Here is a 15675-nt window from a genome sequence, read left to right on the forward strand (position 1 = left end):
TGTATGATTCATGCAAATAGCGTGGGTAAAATGTGTGTACTTTTTAGATATGTCGTTCATTTAAAATGTGTATGTACTTTTGATTCTCGTGATTTATGTATACTCAAATACGTTGTTGCATATGTGATCTATTTTTATACCATTATATTGTTATGTTGTGTCTGCCCCACCTATAACTTTGAGCGTGGTCCGCCACTGTGTATGATGTCTATGTTGTGCAGCTGAAAGCTCAAACACACCAAGAGAACGAATGACAAAAGAAGCGCAGACCTTCATGGGAAGAAGGTTGTGAGCCACTACATGCTGATCAATCCAGACTGGAAAGCAAATAAACCATAATTTCCATGCATTAGCCCATTTTTCTATACTACTAGGTACAGTTATACTGGGTTTCTGGTGCACTGAACAGAAAAGTGTATGCACGGAAGTAAACTGAACTACAAATCTGACCTCACTATTCTGGGTTTCTGGTAGTGCTACTAAAAATACATCAGTGTCCCGAAAACAAATTGGATTGACTCTTCTAAGTACACAGAGATTCACACTGCTCGCTGGAAGAAACTCAAAAACTGGCTTACAAAACATAAGAGTGACACCAGAGGAATAGATAAATCGAGCCAAATGCAGGGAAAATACTAGTTTCTCCTTATCCAGGTGAGACTGAGTTACCAAAAGAGCTTATTACTCATCAAATGAATGATAATGTACAGCATACAAGGATAAACATAATGTTTACAAGGATACCTCACCACGTTGATGAATTCAGTATTGATCTATTGGCCCACGCATGAGCATACAAATTAAACCTTACAACAGGCTTCTGCCCTGAAAGGAATGTTACAGATGCTTAGGGAGTAGTTCAAAGAACACCTCAGAAATCAAAGACACGGATACTCTTGGTCATACAGCTCACCTTTAGCCATGGACATGACTGCCATAATCTTGGTTGAACTTATGGTATCTATCTGCATGAAGATGAGCAGACGGTCTTGTATTCCTCAAAGCAAGTTCAATATCTTCTGTAGTTACTGGACCAACTTCAGGCAACTATGCAACATGTCCCACAGAAAAAGCTCTAAAGACTAACCGACTCCAAATAGAAAGAGTAGCACTTTTTAATTAACATGCATTGAAAGGTACTATCATAGTACAAATTTGGTTTTTTTATCTGACACTACTTATTTTCTATTCTGCAAGCACTGCAACCCATACATACAAGTAAGATTTTCCAAGAAATTGAAGAGAAGTTGACAACAAAGAGCAATAAAGTAGCAAGTAGTCATTTGTTCCTGTTCACAAGAACAGAATTGCTGAAAAGAAGAGACTACTAATTATGAACAAGTCACATACCATCCTCAGGGACCTCTTCTTGCCTGCGTTCAAGAACTGACATTAACCGTCTTAGGGGCTGCATTGCTACTTCCTTGCATACAAGGCGAATATCAGAGCCAGAATATCCTTCAGTTTTTTTCTACAAGAACATCATAGGGAATCTCCATTGTGCCAGGTGTAGATGGCAGGAGCTCTTCAAACATAGCGTGTCTACCATCTGGCTCTGGCAATGGAACAAGAATCTGATTGACAAGTTATGGGAAAAAAAGTTCCTTCAGATTTGTCATGAGACTTGGGCTTTCGATTAAAAAAACAGAGATGTTCTCTTTTCTAAAAAAAAGTGCCCAACCACCACACTAATGCATTCTCATGCAACTTGAGCTTTGACATAAGCATTCTGGAGGCTGCTGAGTGCTATAAATTTTCTAGATATTGACCAAACATTATTTCGAATGGTGCCAAAAGAATCACTTGTGCCGGAAGTTGTAAAGATAACTGAATAATTGGAAAGGAGTAAAGATCAGACCGCTGATTTTAGATTACAAAATGATAAAGAGGTCACTGTACAATTATGCCAATGGTTTGTATACTGAAAGCTCACGATGGTCTGCCATGAAGGCTTGTCAGACAAGGCCAGATTTCTAAAACAGAAAAGAAAATGAGGCTTGCTACCGCACCTGACTCTTGCAGTTCACTACCAAATAAGAAATCAAATAGCAATCACACATTCAGAAAATTATAGAAAAATGTGGTAATATGTATGAAATTTGTAAATCAACTATTTGAAACACAAGATTATTTAGAAAAGGATACACGCTTCTCCAGCCGACGCAGCATTGCTGCATCCAACTCCCATGGTAAATTTGTTGCTGCTAGAACAAAAACAAGCTCATCTGTCTTAGTCAACCCATCCATCTGCACCAACAAAATCAAAATGTTATGAAATAACCAATACCGTAGAGACAATAGCCTGTTCCCAAAACTGAAGACTAGTTTGTGATCAGTTCAAAGAAGTTAAGAAAGCCAAGGATATTCTGCATGTCAAGTTTGGAAAGCTTGAGATGCTTGCTGATCCCCGTGTAGTTAGGTATAATGTCCTTATTTCCCAGATTTTGTAGTTTCCAAAAAGTTATGCTTGCAACCAATTTGTGGTTGAGAAGCTCAAAGTTCTCAATGGAAGATAACTGATTATACTTTAGGCTTTGTACAACCCAAGAAAGATACACGTATTAATAGCTCAGTTTTCAATCGCCGGCTAGCTTCATGTTCACTACGAGCTTCACCACGTTGACTAATGATAGCATCAAGCTCATCAAGGAAAAAATGGTAGATGGTGCATGATGCCTTGCAAGCTCGAATAACACTTTCACTAGTTTCTCCGAGTCACCTGCATCACTCGGACTATTAGAATAAGCAAAACTTTTCTGGGAGTGAGGTCAGGAATGAACACTGTGTGCAATAAAGTTCAATTATATATTTTGTTGTACAAGTTAGTTGTGCTGCAGCTGCGGCTACGTGTATTCGAGGCTACAAGTTTGCTCTAGATGCAAAAGTTCAATTATATATTTTGTTGTACAAGTTAGTTGTGCTGCAGCTGCGGCTGCGGCTGCAGCTTGTAAAATGATGAATACTGTTGCCAAAACTAGTACAGCCACTTTAAGTAGAAGCAAACACACCCCACATAGAAAGCATAAAGTAATCATATCATGAAGATTAAGGAGTGTGTGTGCTGCACTTCATGCAATCAATAAGTAAGCACTTGGCCATCTGCACTTCATGAAATCAATTAGTAAGCAGTTGGCCACCAGCTATATGGCAGGTAGTGTTTAACACCAGAGGTTAAGGGGATACTAGAATGGTAGATTGTGATGCAACTATGAAGTTTGTGACAACAATGTCCACAAAAGAGATACCAATTAAACTCGATCCGCGGTGGCTAGACAGCCCCCGGGTATTCCGGCTTAAGAATATCTTCTCACACAGATCGAGAAAACCCCCGAACCCCTGCCCCACCCATACACAACGGCACCGCAGCTTCGTGAGATGAGTTGGCCACAGACATGTGCTTTGGATGTGGGGCAGACGAGGGAGTTTTTTTCCCCCCTTGGTCACTGCGGCCGAAGCCACAAATAAAGAGTGAGTCCCTTGGGACTCGAACTCTGACCACCCCAAGGGGGAGGTACTGAGCCTGCACTAACCACTTGGTCAGCCAGGCCGTTCCCAAAAGTGATAACAATAGGTAGCAGAAGATGATGTAAATACATGCCAGGGAACATAACATGATTATTTGAAGGCAAAGAGCTACATGTCAGCAGCTTTGAGAAGTTACACTATGATAATAAAGAACAGCTCTTGAGTGGGCAGCATATATAGGAGGCCCTAAGCCTTGCTGCATTGCATGTATGTGGCAGGGGAATATACAAACAAGATAGAAAGGGAAACATAGCAAGAGTCATCCATCTTCTGGTCCCCCTTGGTTGCATATTGAAGTAATGTTGAGGCGAACTGAGTCCAGTTACAATTTATGTTCATCTTTAAGCTCCGTAGTTATGCACAGAACAAGTGTTAAATTTCGTGGAAGGATCAAATTTCCACAGTTATGTAGCTTTGAGCAGACCTAAATACTTCTATCAAGGAAATCTCTATAGAGCAAGCAAAAATATTACATCTTATAGCAAATTTGCAGCAATAAATGGAGCAATAAAAGAAATGCATTAGCTCATATACTGCCAATATGGAACATATAAATTGATGCATGCTCATGAACCAGCAAAAACATGTCAAGAAACAAATAGAAGACAGTGACATACCACGCCACTTGCTCACAATCGATGAGGCAGAAATATTGAAAAAAGTTGTTTTGCACTCGGTAGCCACAACTTTGGCTAGCATTGTCTGAAATGAAATATGCTGAGGTTATAACAGTTGCACTCGAAGATGATCGGCATTTGGCAGAGCCTGGATATAGCATCACAGCGAACAGCCATACATACTGGCAGAAATATGCAAGATATGAGGAAACAAAGCAAAACAAACCAGTATTGACTATTGACGTTAACAAGTGACATTATCCTTTTTTTTAATGATTCAGTATAACTAAAGACAAAAGAAATACTGAGAAAAGAAACAGATCAACTGCAACTTTTTCAGGTAACAATTCCACGTGTTACGGAGCTTGATCCTTAGACACCAAAATAGAGCAGTCAATTCTCTATTATCTTTGATAGTTATATGCTTAGCCAAATTGCAGTAGAGAGTAGAACATTCCAAAGAACTGTTCTTTTCTCGAATAGAGTACAGCTGCAAATCATTTCATTAAAGAAAGAGTAAAAAGTACACTCCAATGAAATGCTGTAACTTGGTAATTCAATTATACCATGCCAGATATTTGGATTATTTGCTCAACTACTGAAGTTCCATGATGAAAAGTCAAAGTATTATTTGGTTTAAATAGGGGGAATTAGCTTGAGAGCAACATGGCCCTGCAAAAGTATCACTTAGCAAAATATCGCTAAATGTAGCTGGCCTAGCAAAATATAAATATACATAAAGAACTAAAAACAACAGGAATATCATATATGGTTCAAAAACGAGACAAAAAATGCAAATGATTTTTGGAAGTGCAAACCTTTCCTGTTCCAGGTGGACCAAATAGTAATATGCCTTTCCAAGGTGATAATAGACCAGTGAAGTATCTGGGATTGAAACACAAGTTAGAACACAAGAAGCAAGTAATTAGTAAGCAGAGACAAAAATATCCAACTGGACAACGCATGATTGAAAAAAGTTGAGTGTACAAAAGAAATCCTTAAGACCTTGACTAATACAAATTTTACATCTGTCCTTTAGACCTTCATTGCAATAAAGACTCCTTTCAAAATCAGTCAGAGTGAATATTACTGTTGGATGGTTAAAACAGGTACTCTATAAAATATGAATGTAGCTTCCAGTAATAAAAATGTTGAAGTAGGTAAATAACTAACCAATTACCTAACTGCAAAACAATGGTTGATAGAGTTCACCTTTTAAATCAATAGAAATGGAAGCCAATGTAAAATATGAACGTAGCTTCCAGTAATAAAAATGTTGAAGTAGGTAAATAACTAACCAATTACCTAACTGCAAAACAATGGTTGATAGAGTTCACCTTTTAAATCAATGGAAATGGAAGCCAATGTGAAAAGAATATGTTATCCATATCACCAATTGATTAAACAAACCTTGTACGTCATCCATATCATTAACGTATACAGATACAAATAACATGTAAAGAATATGTTAAGAAAGTATCTATAAACATGTGTTTTCTTTAACTTTGCTGCTAAAGTTATTAAAACAATGTTCAAATGAAAAAAACATCTAATTGGTACTGCAAGATGTATAAGTCTTTAATTTTATTAAAGATTTTCTAGGTTGTACACATATAACATACAATATATTTCACTGAGAAGTAAGCCTACTTGGGATATTTAATGGGCATGACAACTGCTTCTTTGAGAAGACGCTTTGCATTCTCCAGACCTTTTATGCTTTCCCATTTAACATCTGGACTCCCACGAATTATATCCCTGTAGGAATTGGACAAGGAAGCTATAGTAACAACAGTCCAAAATAAATTACAGTGCCGCATGAGTGATGTCATGCACAGATTTTTGAAAGATTTACCTCAACAATGTCTCAGCTAAGTTGCGCATTTCTGCAGATTCAAATGAAGGAAGTAGAGGTTTCTGCCTGCAACCACCATAACCTGTTACCACAGGTCCATAAAAGGGAAAATACATTTGCATGGCAAGTGAAATACATGGTCTTGGAAGGTTATGTTTCCCAAAGAAAATAATACAGCAATGCTTAAAAATTAACAATTGGATCCAGATTTTTTTCGAGAACGTGCTTGAGCAGTATATTTGAAGTCCAAAATCAGGCACAAGATTCCATCAGGACCACCAAGCATCCAAAATTGTATAATTTTCATCATGTAAGCCACACGGAGCATACTGGTCAACATGCAGAGCATAAAAGCCTAGAAGCATCTCTATCTTAAACTCTTACTGGAAACCTGCTATTTCTGGAAATCAGTCAATGGAGGTAGAATGAAGGCTTTCAGCCCCATCTTAGCTGACATCGAAATCAAACAGAGACTAGCTAGTTACTAATTGCTGAACAGAGAAACAGATGGAATTAGCTAACTTTAGAGCGTCATTTCAGTGGTTCAGATAAAAAATTGTGTAGTCAAACTCTTTCTGATGTATGTACACCCAAGTAAGCAGAGCAGCAGGTCTTACGGTGGACCATCCTCTATAGCCCCATTGCCCATTGCGTATCTCCACCTTCCTCTCTTGCGAACCAAAACCAGGGGAAGCAAATAATTACAGGATTCTCCAAGACGGCAAACCAAAACCATCACCAACCAATGCAGCAGGTCAGCAATAGCTCAGCAACGTATCCGAAGACACGGGGCACAGATGACCGAACAACGCACCATCCGCTCGAACTGCTCGAAGACGGCGAGGTCCGCGCCGCCGTTGGCGCGGGCAACGGTGGGGCGGCGGCTGGCCGTATGGTCGGATCCGCGCGGCGTTATTGGGCCCTCGTCGCGGTCGTCGCCATCATCGCCGGTGGGCTCGCGCCGGATGCCGAGGCGCGTCTCGTAGTAGACCACGAAATCCTGCGGGGGGGAGGCCAACCCGATCGCGCCACGAGATCTCAGGCACATGCTGGGGGAAGGAGCGGTACTGACACGAGGGGGAGGAGTAAAGGGAGAGCGCACGCAGCGGTCAGGTCGGCCAGTCAGTCACCTCGAAGGTCCAGCGGGTGAGGGAAGGCTCGCCGTCGGCCATCGAGACGCGCGCGCAACGCGTGGGGGGAGGGTGGTGCGGTGCTGCTTCACCGCCGCGCGCACGCGCGACGCGAGCTCTCCGGAAGCAGCAGCTGGGTGGAGGCGCCGCTTACGGTGGGGCTGACGGAAGAATAAACAACAGACAAGCGGCCGGGACAGCGAGGCGTCGATGGAATCTGCGCTGGTCTTTCCCCGGGCGCACGGGAGGACGGGGCTCGGTTTCTCTGTGAACCCCGCCGCTCTCACTGACAGTGGACGGCCATAGCGCGCATTCACGGTTCTGGCCCATCTGCCAGTGGGAATTTGTGCAAGAGCTGTAGGTTTGTAGGACGGCCCGCTTTTCACCGCGGACTCGCTGACTGCAGATTTCCGTGTGCGTTGTCAACGTGGCGTCCGTTCGGGTCTGACCCGACGACGGCTCAGCAACAGTGCTTCTGTTTAGATACGATTAAAGTCGTGTATTGAACGTGGAATTTTTTTCATGTTCCTATAGTTTTCTATAAAACTGAGTTGATTTCTGTAAAGTTCTTATGCAATTACCGTTAAATTCTTGCGTTCCACACAAATTATAAAATTCGATTATAGCTTTGGCTCATCAAGACAATTCCGTCAAACGGTCCGCGATACATACGATTTTTTTTTTTTTGCCACCGCTTTCACACGATTGAACTAGAAACAACGATATAATATCACAGAGAAATCTATGGGCATGTTTGGTTCGTGATCACAACGCCCCGGATTAGTTATGTTTAGTTTTTTTTTTTTTTTTTGCAGTTGTTTGGTTCACTGTCACGATTACAACGTGCTACACTCTCTTAGCACCATGTCCCACGCAGCGACGAAGCCAGTGGGGGGCTACCCGTGCTCCAGCCCCCCCTACGGCCATGATTTACATGGAGCCCGAGGAGGAAGAAGAAGGCAAGGAGGCTGGAGGAAGAAAAAGAGGAAGCCAGCCCTGGCTTCATCGATTCCTGGCTTCGTCGCTGTCCCACGTGTCATAAAACTTATTTTCTTACCAAACTTTACCATAAGTGTAACTTTAATTTTACTCGCTAATTTTTCTGTTGGAGTCGTAGTTTGCCAAAGATTTAGCGGGATAAATTATGGCACCAACCAAACAGACCCTATAATTCCTGCTACCGCACCACGCGTCACGAAACTCACGTCAAAACAGGGCCAGTAAAGACGGCACCTAGGCCATCCATGAGTAGACAACGGAATTGATGCAGGAGCCAAACCTATCAAACATCTTTGATTGGGAGGGTTCAGGGCCTCCAGAATAGAGATCGACCCTATATTGGGCTTCTGTATCATGAATAGTGACACTGTGATAGTGATCACACTAACACAGATATATCGACGGTCGACTTGTCCACGAACAATCGATAAGAAATGAAGGCGTCCATGACAAGAGTCGTCACCTGCCGTTTGTACTGTTATTCTAGAAGTTTAAAATTGTACTTTTTTTGTATCTATCTTAACTTTTGTGTTCCATAGGTCCGTTCGAAAGGCATTTGTTACAGCTTCCTCTCACATGTTACTGAAGAAACATCATTTGCAGCGAATGGAGCCACGGTTGTTACTTTAACTATTATAAGTGACCACAGTTCCCTATTTGATATCAAAGAGACAACGATGTCTTTCGTGATTCTAAAAGTTCAATCCTACCTTTTTCATATCTATTTCAACGTTAGTATCCCACATGACACTGTTGTTAGTCCGCGCCAGGGGACTTCCGCCCAATCACGATGATACATAGCTTTGCAAAGCTAATCTCCAAGCTCCTGGCGTTGCGGCTAGCGCCCCCGGCTTGAGCACATGATCGCCAAGAACCAGAATGCGTTTATCCAAAATCGGACCATTCATGACAACTTCAAATACGTCGAGAGAGCAGCGGTGATGATTAGGAAGAAGAACATTCCAATGCTCCTCCTGAAACTTGACATTTCTAAGGCTTTTGATATTGTATCATGGCCTTTTCTACTAGAGGTCCTGCAAGCACGGGGTTTTGGTGAGAAGTGGCGGAGATGGATTGAAGCTCTGCTCAGCACAGCATCGTCGCGGGTGCTACTCAACGGCCAGCAAGGGGCAACAATTAACCATCTGCGGGGAGTGCGGCAAGGGGATTCCCTTTCACCGATGTTGTTTATCATCGCCATGGATGTGTTGCACAGGCTTTTCCTCAAGGCCGCCAATGATGGCGTGTTACGGAGGATGGAGCCGCCTGAAATTCAATTCCAGATTTCCAGTGCAGTATGTATGTCGATGATGTCATGCTCTTCATCCTGCCAACTCGTCAGGAGGCACGAGCGGTCAAGCAAATCCTAACCATCTTTGGTGAGGCGTCAAGGCTGAAAACAAACTTGGCTAAGTGTTCGATCACGCCAGTCTACGGTGGGGAAGAGGCACTGGATGACATAGTCAATATCCTTGGATGCCAGGAGCAACCTTTCCCTATCAAATACCTCGGCTTGCCACTCAGTACCAAGCCGATCCCCAAAGCCCATTTCCAAGAGATCGTCGAAGCCGTCGCTCGGAAGCTGCCTCCATGTCACGGCTTCGACCAGATGACTGTGGTTGCAGAGGACAGACTCGATCGAGCATGGAGTCAATTGCCGATTAAGACCGCACCACAGGTTCAGGCGTTCTTCAGGACATCAACCTTCATGAGGATCGGTGATGGTCGCACTGCTCTTTTCTGGGAAGACTGCTGGCTGCATGGAGCCTCAATCAAGGACAGACAGGGCACCGTGTCTCTACCAGTTAGTATCCAGGCGCATTCGTGCAACTCAAACAGTCAGACAAGCATTGGCACAAAGGCAGTGGGTTCGGTCCATCACGGGTGGGCCGTCAGCAGCGGCCATCGCAGAATATTTAGAGCTTTGTGAAGCCACGGAGAACATCCAATTTAATGATCAGCAAGATAAGCTCATCTGGAGATGGACTACAGATGGATCATACTCCACACAATCCGCGTACAAGATGTTGCATGCAGGTCCGTCAAGTTACGTGGTTACCATCTCATCAGGAAGACTTGGACGCCACTGAAGGTGAAAATCTTCCTTTGGCTGGCCCTGCGGCGGCGCCACTGGACCGGAGACAGGCGGCTGAGGCATGGGCTCGAGGCAAGAGAGTTATGCTACCTGTGTGATCAGGAGCAGGAATTCATTGACCATATCATTGCCTCATGCTCTTACAGCCGCGAGGTATGGCACTGCATCCTTCAAGTCCTAGGCCGCTAATTCCCACAGCCTGCGTCGACAACTCTCAGCTGGTGGAAGCGCCTTCGAGCCTATTGCAGCGAGCTGCAGCGGTCTGGCATGGACTCATTGTTCGCCCTCGTTTCCTGGCACATCTGGAAGGAACGCAATGTTACATGCTTCCGGGGATTATCCTCCCCAGTCAGCGAGCTCTTACAGTTCATCAAGGAAGAGGGGGACAGACGGATTTAGGCTGGCGCCAACGGGCTAGGAAGCCTGGTAGGGCGGTAGTTGTTCCTGAGCTTTGAGGCTTTCTCTGTTGTTTTGTTTAATCATGTAGTCCATTTAAGGTCGGAGCGGCACAGGTCGCAAACTCTTGTATTATAAACCTGCTTCCTTCTAATACAATGATACGCACAAAAGATCGGCTTGTTGGCTGTGACATCTGACCGTGCCGCCTTGATTAATTACTTCAACTATTATAAGTGACCATAATTCCCTATTTGATGAAGAGAAGCGATGTCTTTCGTGATTCTAAAAGTTCAATCATACCTTTTTTACATCTATTTTAACGTTAATGTCACATATGTCCCACGTTAGGAGAGTGTTTGATCCATCTGTTAATAGCTGTTAATAGATTTTTTTAGGGGAAATAGCTGCTAATAGATGGTTGGATAGTGGGGTTGAAGGTACATATAAACTATTAACACCTATTAGCAACTACAAATCTGCTAATAAAACTAATAGTTAGCAACCCTGCAGCTAATAATTAGCAGGTTATTAGTAGGTCTGTTGGGATCTATTATTACTAATTTTAGCTACTAATTTTTAGTGTTAATGAATACAAACAGGGCCTTAGTTTAGATCGGCTTGTTGGTCGTGACATCTGACTACGCTGCCTTGATTAATTAGACCTTGACCACGGAGGTGGATCTAGCACTGAGGTGTGCTGAGCTTGAGCTAGCTCCGCTACTGCTACTTGATGCCCGGAGCCCCTCCTAGGCTCGTCCTACAAATTGGTAGCCATGGAAGCAGGGGCAATATCCTGTTTGTTTTAAGACTTATCCAGCCATTGCCTTATCAGCCGGCTTATCAGCTTCTACCGTATTTTTCTGAAACAACAAAACAGCTTCAACCGACTTATCAATCAGCTTTAATCCCGGCCGAATAGCCCCGGGAGGTCTGCCTGGCCATGCAGCTTTTCTATGTCACCATCAAAACAAGCTGGGGCAAGTTTTTTGGTTGGAGATCGAATCGATCCGGAATGGAATGGTGCCGCATGGAAAGAAATCGGATCATCCGGTGGTTTCCAGAGGAACGAACTCGTCGGAGATAGCGTTTTCGTTGGGCGAGGCAGAATGGCCTGGATACGGACGACTTCCTTCCATGACGCAATCCATACGCTGCCGCTAGGTTCGGACTTTGGATCAGATCATTGCGCGTCGACTCGTTCGCCAAATCAAATACGCCGAATGTATTGGTTGTTTCAACATAAAAACACAAGCCACGATACTCTAGATTATTTAGGACGTACCCAGTGCAGAGAACTCCCACTCTGTATGGAGTCTAGAGAAGAGTGTCAGTGGCAAACTTTACCATCGCCTGTGCAATGCGAGAAGACCACAACTCGAACCCATGACCTTCCGGTCACAGGCGGTAAGACACTATCGCTTGCACCAGACCCGCCCTTCATACTCTAGATTATTTGTTCACAAAAAAAATACTCTAGATTATTATCCAGCGTATAACTGGAGGATAATATTTTTCGTATTCCGCCTGATTATGACTAAAAAATGTATTATAAAACAAATCCAAGTAAAGCAGACAAAGTACTGTGATAAAACCAACCTTACTGTGATAAAACCAACCTTTGATCACTTATAGGGAAGCAGCTCGCAGCAAAGGTGACCAGGTGCGACTATAGCTTCGGCAATTCGCATTCTCAGACGACAATGGACAGGCAAAGAACAAGGTACATCAAAAGTGCAACCAAGCTAACCAGCCTCAGTTTCAACACTATGGACAGTTGAGAAACTCTTCTACATGAAGTAACAAATATATTAGAGTAACAGCAAGTTCTACCACAGATACTGATTAGTCAAAGGTGCCCCCAAAGGTAAAGGGAACCGACCATAGGTGTACAACCAAACAATTCAGAGTGGTAGTCATTTAGAGACTCCCTTCCATGGCAAATATCTCCAGTCTGTTTTTATCAAGCAAATGGCAATAGATTAGGACTGAAGTATGACAGGTTATTACATCAAGAACAGAACCAGGTTCTCATGCACCGCTCGCATACAGGCGAGTCCACTCCTTGGCTGCAAATGACATGAAATCTCTCATTGTAAGCTATAGGAAAATCGGAGGCCAGAAGTGACAACATTGACTGATTTGTCAACTTCAATTTACCTGTTTCAACAGCTTCTACCTCATTGGCTTTCCAGTGCTTTGCAATGTTATCGGAAAGAGGGTCATCTGGATTTGGCGCACTCAGAAGAGCCTGTATACTGAAAGCCAGAACAATGTCAAGGAATAGCTAGCATGTCCGTGGATACAAAAGGCATAGAAACTGAACATCGTTCATAAAGTCATATTTTGGTGCTGCACAAGAACAAAAGAGAAACAGATCCCCTTGGCACATTTGGTTTATTAGGTCAAAAAAGAAGAAACAATGTTTTTGTAGGCAAAAACATAAAGTACGGTACACTGACACTCAGAGACAGATATAGAGACCTCAAAAGAACCGTTCGAATCTGAAGTGCTGGGCTCCATTTGTCCTTGAGAATGTCGAGGCATATCCTACCAAGCTGCAACAGTAAAGTCCTCTGCTGAATAACAATTCATAGGAAGGAAACTGGCACTACAAAGGAATATGCTATATGCATGCTACCTTGTCAATGTTGGGATGATAAATCTTGGTCAGAAACCTAACCTGCAACAGCACAAGCTAAATAAGTGTCCACTGAGATTATACACAATAAAACAGTGTATTTGACTAGGTCTAACACTTCAATGGACACCAAAGAGAAGGGGCAGAAAATAGTTAGCCCTTCTAACAGATGACATTCTTAATCCAAATACATACTACAAATCCGAGTCAGCCAAAATATGTTTGTATTGTTCAAACAGAAGAAAATCAGGTAGACAAGTAGTTAAACTAATACCACACATCATACAAAGCTGTTTGGCAATTCAAATAACTATGCAAAAAAAGGCACAAGTCAACTTGGAAAAGAGGAGTTTTACTCAAAGTTAAAATACAAACAAGATTAGCTTACAAAGTATAGAGCACAATAATGTTATAGACAATAAGCAAATTTTATAGTTACCTTTGGAGCAGCCATTGGATATTCCTCAGGTAAAAAGAGTTCAAGCTTAAAAACTCCACCTGACCAATCAGTAAGCGAAAGTAACACTATCAGGAACTAAGTATGATTACAAGGAAACCAAAAAAATGCTCTAAAAATTATTTTTCCAGTTACAAATATCACCAGTACAGGCAAAGAATTATGGTGATTGCTATAACGCACATAATGAGCTAAACACAATAATCCACTAAGCCAGATAAAAGTGAGTTCCACCATTGTTTTCAAGGCATCGCCTAGGCAATGAGACACGCTGTGTTTCCGGGTATCCAGGTCTCCACGACAAAAAAGATCAGCAAAAGAGATGGATGGAGGGACGGAGAAGATAGGAAGAAGGGGAGGTGAGCTGGCCAACAAGACAAAGAACCTGCAGCCGCTGCCATCCATGCTGGCTACAGCGCACATGGCCAGCGCATAACTTGCTCCGGTCCGCTGCGACGCAGTCAATCTGAAAGGGGGCAGCCGCAGCAGTCGATCTGAGGGCATAGAGCAGGGAGGAAAGGGAAGGGAAGAGGCAGGGAGAAGTTGCGGGCAGCACCGCAGCAGCAGCAGCAGCGCATCTGAAGCGAGAGGCGCAGAGAGAGGAGCCCCCTTGTTATCCTCTGGCATATGGCATCACCTTGCCTCGCCTTACACATGCCTAGGCCTAGGCGACTGGAAGGGGTGGCTCGTCGTGTCTCCCCTTGCCACCTTATGAACTGGTTTCCACTGGTACATTACAGTCATTCCCTACCATTTTAGAACGGAAATCAACTAACCCGCTGTCCTAGGTGCATACTAGTAACTTCCATAGTCCTTACCTCCGAGAAAGAGATAAGCAGTGAATCTGTTACATTACAATTACAACTTACACAAATCAGATCATCACAGCATACATGGATAAGAACTATGGGATCATGAAAGGAACAAAATATATTATTGCCTATTCATAAAAAATAGCTACAGCCTACGGACAACTATAATCTAGTAGTAGGAAATAAAATATGTCTTTTGTTTCCCACACAAACATGTAGAAACAGCACACATAAATCAAAGCTAGTAATGACTACCACATACTATATAAGTGCAAAACATTACTAAAATTACCTGCAGCTAATAGAATGCTGCAAATAGAAGCTGAGACTCATCAGCCACAGTACCGCCCAAAAACTAAAACGGACAAGCCAAAAGTCACCAGCCAGCCAAACAACACAAGCTTACCTATGTGCACATAAACCAAAGCAAACATTTCAGCATTTCTCCCATTTCCAGAGGCATCTTTTGAAAAGAATTGTCTCGACTCGACTATCGATATCTATAAGCACTCCAATATTACCACTCTAGTCTCTACACCACGCAGCACAAACAGCGCATAAAAAAATCCGAATCAGAAGCCCGCACCTTCGTAGGGCGACTGCGCCGGCCCAAGGATCATAACGTTGAAGTAGCGCATGTTCTCCTCCGAGGGCGACGCGCTGATCCCCGGTGCTGCACGAACGAACAAACCAAACAAAACCATTTGGCTAACAGAATCAAAACTCGGCCCTCAAAAAAACGAAAAACATAGACGAAATCCACCAAAACCGCGAGACAGAGAGCACGCCAACCTGGCTCGCTGAGCAGCCGCTGCGTCTCCTGCACAGATCCAACCACGTGGCAACCAAAAAGAGGTTAGACAAAACAAGCGAGGTCACAACGAATCGGATCGGAGGCGGGCGAGAGATCTGCTCCGGGTTGATCAGATCGGGCGCGCACCTTGATGATCCGCCGCGGGAGGTTGCTGTTGGCCATCGGATCGGGTCCGGGGTGCGGGCTTCCTCCTCAGCGAAGTTGCGGCGCCGGCGATGCCTTGAGGATGGCGAGGGGGAGGAGGAGCAGTCGGTCGGGGTGGGGAACGGGGGAAGCGGTGGTGGGTTGGACGCTCGCTATTGTACGCGGACGCGGTTTTTGCTGCCGTCGTCTA

General features: G+C 43.6%; 1 protein-coding gene and 1 pseudogene across 1 annotated transcript; both read right to left on the bottom strand.

The window, feature by feature from the left end:
* Positions 1 to 350: 350 nt before the first annotated feature.
* On the bottom strand, positions 351 to 7823 carry LOC136450277 (uncharacterized; annotated as a pseudogene).
* Positions 7824 to 12394: 4571 nt separating this feature from the next.
* Positions 12395 to 15669, bottom strand: LOC136450278 (ubiquitin-conjugating enzyme E2 36-like). Its single transcript, XM_066450660.1, has 8 exons — positions 15468 to 15669; positions 15320 to 15347; positions 15114 to 15200; positions 13698 to 13756; positions 13259 to 13300; positions 13102 to 13175; positions 12778 to 12875; positions 12395 to 12686 (listed from the first exon to the last, which is right to left on the bottom strand). The coding sequence occupies exons 1-8, from the start codon at positions 15501 to 15503 to the stop codon at positions 12649 to 12651; spliced, it is 462 nt and encodes a 153-aa protein (XP_066306757.1). The 5' UTR covers positions 15504 to 15669; the 3' UTR covers positions 12395 to 12648.
* Between the last annotated feature and the right edge of the window lie 6 nt (positions 15670 to 15675).

The sequence above is a fragment of the Miscanthus floridulus genome, chromosome 5 (genome assembly GCF_019320115.1).
Source record: "Miscanthus floridulus cultivar M001 chromosome 5, ASM1932011v1, whole genome shotgun sequence".
Classification (NCBI taxonomy): Eukaryota; Viridiplantae; Streptophyta; class Magnoliopsida; order Poales; family Poaceae; genus Miscanthus; species Miscanthus floridulus.

Bases quoted from the DNA above. Each gene is read 5' to 3' on its own strand.
- LOC136450278 (XM_066450660.1), bottom strand. From the start codon at position 15,503: ATGGCCAACAGCAACCTCCCGCGGCGGATCATCAAG. The intron at 13,176-13,258 runs GTAGCATGCATA...TTACTGTTGCAG, and splicing joins ATCATCCCAACATTGACAAG to CTTGGTAGGATATGCCTCGA. The intron at 12,687-12,777 runs GTAAATTGAAGT...TGTCATTTGCAG, and splicing joins GGTAGAAGCTGTTGAAACAG to CCAAGGAGTGGACTCGCCTG.